Raw genomic sequence first — 5,843 nt, 5'->3', positions numbered from 1 at the left:
TGGTGCTTAAGTCTTGATGAACTGAATAAAGTGAATAAACGCCAAGTGTTTTAATAATAACACAGTCTTGTGTTCAATAGTAAATAAATACGAAAACACGGTTTCAAAAAACGAATCAACTAAAGTAATAGTCTTTATTTTAGTTATCGTTACTTTTGTCCGAGCAACGCCAGGCCCACCTGCTAGTATATATATAATTGAGACCGGTTGATGATAATAAGCGCAGAGCCGAAACGGTTAGGAGAAGTTGAAATTTGGTACACGGTACATTACGAGAATGCACACTAAGAACGGAGTTTTCGAAATTTCTCCCCACGGGGGAGAGGGACAGGATTAAGGCTTAACACTTCCATCAACAATGGAAGTGTCAACAATGGAAGTGTTATGTAACAATGGAATTGTTAAGAAAAAGCGACGTGCAAGACGCAGATGCAGGTTTTTTTGTTTTGCGGGAAATCGAACATATTTTTAGACCCATCTAAAAATTCTCTAATTAGTCTGGAAACAAGGGGACCCAATTCTTGCATTCTGTGAAAACGGGTAAGGTTGACTGTAACGTAATAATCTTTATCTTAGGTATCGTTACTTTTTCCCGAGCAACGCCGGGCCTACCTGCTAGTACAGTAGAGCCTCGATTAACCGACCGTTCTAGTCGGCAAATTTCAAATGTGGCGCTACAATATTTGGCTATGTCTTGGCTACTTTAATAATGGATTTTTTCATACTTTTCGGTTATCCGACTTTTCAATTATCTGACCAACCCCAGTCCCCAATTGAGTCGGATAATCGAGGGTCTACTGTATATATGTTATGTATAATCGAGACGGGTTGATAATAATAATAATAATCAGCGCAGAGCCCAAATGGTTAGGAGTTGAAATTTGGTACACAGTTAGGTTACGTCACGAGAACGTACACTAAGAAGAGAATTTTCAAAATTCTCCCCCACGGGGGAGAGGAGAGGATTAAGACTTACCCTGAAGAACTCTGCTTCTACTGTACTATTTTAGATGCGTTTTTTTTGCGTTTTTGATTGCATTTTAATAGGGTGCGTATGTGGGGGCCGAGGGGAGAGAAATTTAAAAAACGTAATTAACGATAATATGTGATATATATCGTCATCGTCTCCCATGCCGTTTGGACAGCTGAAACAATCAACGACATCTGGAAGCAGTTGAGTAAGAGACAGATGCCTCGTTTACAATAACGCAACCCGTTTATTAAACACGAAAGAAGCTTACAAGATTTCCGTGATCTTGGAAGTTCTACGTCGGCTGCGGCCTTTGGGGTCTTCCTCTCCTTTCCAAGATTTTGAAGGAGTGCCCCTTGTTCGCGAATGAACCATTCCATCATCTCTCGACGACTCCGGGACGATGCGGTCGACTTCCGTTGATGGAAAGATGTCGATCGGAGGTCGGGAGATGGAGACGAAGATGGGCGCGAGACACACTCACAACAATAGATCCGTCACTTGGAACTTTCGGGAGAAGAAGCCGTCATGTCCTTGAATTTCCGGGGTTTTATCCGTTTTCCTCAGATTCCCCTTTCCGATTGTTCTCTCCTTGTCACCTGATGACAATTCGAAACCTTTCGGGGGGTGCGGGAGAGGTCAAAATCAAAGTTTAATTCGATCTCGAACCGGAAATGGTCGGCGGACTTACATTCTTCTATTGTTTAAAAGTAGGCGTCGCGTTTTCACATAAAAAATTTATATATAACTACTATATTTTTTTCTCAAAAAAAAAAAATTATTTTAACGCGAATTTTAGTGAGGATTTGGACTCGTCCAGAGCCTCACACATACACTAAGAAGGGATTTTTCGTAATTCCCCCGCGGGGGAGAGATTGTTAAAACTTCCTCCGCGGGGGGAAGTGTTAAGAATGAAAATGTTAACAATGGAAGTGTTAAGAATGAAAGTGTTAACAATAGAAGTGTTAAGAAAAAGCGGCGTGCAAGATTAACAGGCGCAGATGCGTTTTTGCGGGAAATCGAACATATTTTTAGACACATGTAAAAGTTCTCTAATTAATCTGGAAACAGGGGAACTGATTCTTGCATTCTGTGAAAACGGGTAAGATTGGCTATAATGTAATAAACTTAATCTTCACTATCGTTACTTTTTGCCCGAGCAACGCCGGGCTTATTTGCTAGTATATATATATATATAAATTTTTCACCATAAGTATTGCTGAAAGTAATGAAACAGCAAGTAAATTTAAATGAATATAATTTAATTAAAAAGTTGCAGTGATACCGGTATATTGGTACTCGAACAAATTGGTATTCGAATGCATGTTCGAGAAAAAAATTGCTCGATAATTCGATCGTGCTCGGCACTCTCCGAGCAAATTTCTGATTAATAACAAATAATTTTGTCATCCATAAAAAAAAATGCTTTATGATAAAAATAAGTATGGTTTTAATTTATTTTTAAATTACTTAGAGTTGACTATCTTCGTCGGTTAAATTATTATTAAACCAAGAATAGAATCTCAAATTAGTAATAATGTCTTAAATTTTATAATCGTTACAATTAAATCAAACATCTGTATTAAATAACGATAGCTGTTAAAATTAAGCAAAAGTTTTCCTTTTCCGTTAAACCCAATAAATGTAATAGGAGTATTTTACCATTCTTACTACGTTTGGATATTCTCGGCTGAAACAGGATGTGTCAGTCTGCTCCTAGCTGTCGCTCAGTGTGCAGCTTTGCTGTAAACTGTTTTATTTCTTTTCATTTTTGGGGATTTTTATGATTTATGCATGCTAGGCTTATAGACTTCTCGTTAGTTAACTAGAATTTAAGTGTATTTTTAAGGATACTGTCGCAGGATAACGTACATTAGATTAATCTAATGTACTGTACGTTTTATATCTTTTATAAGCTATTTTCAATCGTTTAAAAATTTATCGAACAAACCGACGCATCCTTTAATTTCATGAAAGTATTTACGAATCTGAGGTAGTAAAAATACGCACAATACACTTTTGGTATATAATTCTATTATTCCTATTGTTAATTTCAATACGAAAAAAATCTGTTGTTAAGATTAAAAATGTATTTTTCAAAATTTTATAATCAGGTTTGAATGACTAAAAGACATAACAATTTGTCCTCTGCTAACGTATACAGTATGCATGTTACAGTAGAGGAAGATTGTTTTTTTGGGGGGAATCAAATCATAATCTTTATTTTGTTTAAGGGTTTGTTGATGTAGAAATTTTAAGTTTTTTAAAAAGGAAAATATTAAATTTAAATAAAAAGTATCTACTATCGACTATTGTCATCTACAGCATATGAATGCATGTTGAATGGATCTTGAAAATTAAATGTAAATTTTGTTTAAGAACACCACAAATAGCGAAATGAATAAACCTCTGAATAATCTCAGTTTCTTTTTAATATCCGAACTAAGTAATATATACCATAAAACGTATTCTTGTTAACGAGATTTATTCTAAAAAAAATTATTTATAGAAATTTTACGAAAATTTAATTAACGAAGACAAAATATATATATATAATTTGTTAAAATATTCAGAAACATTTTCTATGAACAATGCTCGGTCCCGATTCATCGTATTCTTGTTTTGATATCCACATTTGTTGAAAGGTAGACAACGAAGCTAAAATGGATCCTCCGATCCAAACTGAATATTTTCTTTCCGGCGGAGCTATTATTTTAATTTTCATCGTACTGGGAGCTAAAGACGAAATTTCTTTTTGCATACGATCGGCAATTCCCGGAAACATGGTAGTACCTCCTGATAACACAGTGTTAGAATAAAGATCTTTACGTATATCGACGTCACATTTCATTATTGAATTATACGTAGTTTCGTGAATGCCGCAGGATTCCATTCCTAGGAAAGATGGTTGAAACATCGCTTCCGGGCATCGGAATCTTTCGCTTCCTATAGTAATTACTTGTCCATCCGGCAGTTCATAAGACTTTTCGATTGCCGATGATGCAGCTGCATTAGCCATTTGTTCTTCGAAATCGAGAGCCACGTAGCAGAGTTTCTCTTTGATATCTCTAACAATCTCTCTCTCGGCTATAAAGAATTCTCTATTTAGTAAATTATTTTTCAAAAGTTTTAGATTAAAAATGCTAATAATACCTGTAGTGGTGAAAGAATATCCTCTTTCCGTTAAGATTTTGATAAGATAATCCGTCAAATCTCGTCCGGCCAAATCTAATCTTAAAATGGCATGAGGTAGTGCATATCCTTCGTAAATAGGAACGGTGTGAGAAACACCATCTCCAGAATCCAATACAATTCCCGTAGTTCTTCCAGAAGCGTAAAGAGAAAGCACGGCTTGGATGGCCACGTACATGGCAGGTGTATTGAATGTTTCGAACATTATCTAATAAAAAAGATTTGTATATTTAGAGAGATTAAAAAGAATATCTGTAAAAATAATTAACAAACTTTTTACCTGTGTCATTTTTTCTCTGTTAGCTTTTGGATTCAATGGAGCTTCGGTTAATAAAACAGGATGCTCTTCGGGAGCTACTCTTAACTCGTTGTAAAACGTATGATGCCAAATTTTTTCCATGTCGTCCCAATTTGTTACAATACCGTGTTCTATTGGATATTTTAAAGTCAAAATACCTCTTTTGCTCTGTGCTTCATCTCCCACATAACTATCTTTTTGTCCCATTCCCACCATTACACCCTATAAGAGAATTTACAATGATGAATATTTAAATTAATTTTAGAACTAATTCTCGGAAAGGAAAAAAAGAAAACATACCTGGTGTCTTGGTCTACCGACAATAGAAGGGAAGACAGCTCTGGGGGCATCATCACCCGCGAATCCAGCTTTACACATTCCCGAACCATTATCGATTACCAAAGCAGCAATATCGTCGTCGTACATCGTTATAACTATAAAATGTAATTTATATTAAAATTTTAAACTATTTTATAAAAAAAAAAAAAAATCTAAGAGCAATAGTCTCTATCTTACCAATGATCTAGCTGATTAGTAGACAATATCAATCTTTTCCCACCGTCAGTATGGATGAGATGGTACTCTGATAATACTGTCACACCGACTCCACTTTTTTAAATATAGTTCGCCGCAACTGTTGCGCTTTGTACCGAGGCTTTGATGACGTCATAAAAAAAACTCCCTCAAATGATCGAAAAGACATCCCCCCCTGCATTCTATAACCATATATAGAAATGTACGATTAGAAGCGATTTCCAATTTCTAGAATTGGTTAACGGAAGAACGAAGAACGAGAACGGCAAGAGAATGTTTTTGATCGATGTTTTCCTCTAACTTGAACTAATATTTAGTTTCGATAACTAGTTCAAATGAATTTCGGTCTTCCGTTAAATGGAACGAGATAAAAAGTGACCTCCTCTCTTTTAGTATCGACCGTATACATTATTAATGAAAAATCGGAAATTATCTCAATAATTTACCGACGAATGATTTTATTTAACATTTAATAAACTTGTATTATTTAAATTAAATCATTTTATTTTTGTATTAACAGTTGAGTTTTTATGTAAATTATAGTAAATAAATGACGATAAGAAAAATAAATTTTTGATACTTTTTAAGGTAATAATGATACAAAAAAAAGGTAAGTGTTTTTTTTTTATTATGACTTTATGTTTTTTATATCATAAAAAACGAACTTACGTAAATTATATTATGATACCTGCTGACGTAGAATTTCTCTCTCCTCGATTTGCAACGTCACGTGTATTTGGCAAAATTTATATTTTTATTTTATAAATATTTGATATTAAATTTAAGAAATCGCATCTTCTAAATTCGCGTGTAATTAAACTATATTATCTGGCAAAAATCGATTAGACG

General features: G+C 34.6%; 1 protein-coding gene across 1 annotated transcript; it reads right to left on the bottom strand.

The window, feature by feature from the left end:
- Positions 1-3,478: 3,478 nt before the first annotated feature.
- LOC111634316 (actin, cytoplasmic 1-like) lies at positions 3,479-5,279 on the bottom strand. Its single transcript, XM_023379072.1, has 5 exons — positions 4,977-5,279; positions 4,761-4,894; positions 4,443-4,682; positions 4,124-4,370; positions 3,479-4,057 (listed from the first exon to the last, which is right to left on the bottom strand). Exons 2-5 carry the CDS (start codon positions 4,884-4,886, stop codon positions 3,540-3,542), a joined length of 1,131 nt encoding a protein of 376 aa, XP_023234840.1. The 5' UTR covers positions 4,887-4,894; positions 4,977-5,279; the 3' UTR covers positions 3,479-3,539.
- Positions 5,280-5,843: the final 564 nt, after the last annotated feature.

The sequence above is a fragment of the Centruroides sculpturatus genome, unplaced genomic scaffold, assembly GCF_000671375.1.
Source record: "Centruroides sculpturatus isolate CEXI.00-Female unplaced genomic scaffold, Cexi_2.0 scaffold886, whole genome shotgun sequence".
NCBI classification, from domain to species: domain Eukaryota; kingdom Metazoa; phylum Arthropoda; class Arachnida; order Scorpiones; family Buthidae; genus Centruroides; species Centruroides sculpturatus.
This window is presented reverse-complemented; position numbering and strand designations above follow the sequence as displayed.

Bases quoted from the DNA above. Each gene is read 5' to 3' on its own strand.
- LOC111634316 (XM_023379072.1), bottom strand. From the start codon at position 4,886: ATGTACGACGACGATATTGCTGCTTTGGTAATCGATAATGGTTCGGGA. The intron at 4,683-4,760 runs GTATGTTTTCTT...ATTCTCTTATAG, and splicing joins TCGGTAGACCAAGACACCAG to GGTGTAATGGTGGGAATGGG. The intron at 4,371-4,442 runs GTAAAAAGTTTG...CTTTTTTATTAG, and splicing joins ACAGAGAAAAAATGACACAG to ATAATGTTCGAAACATTCAA.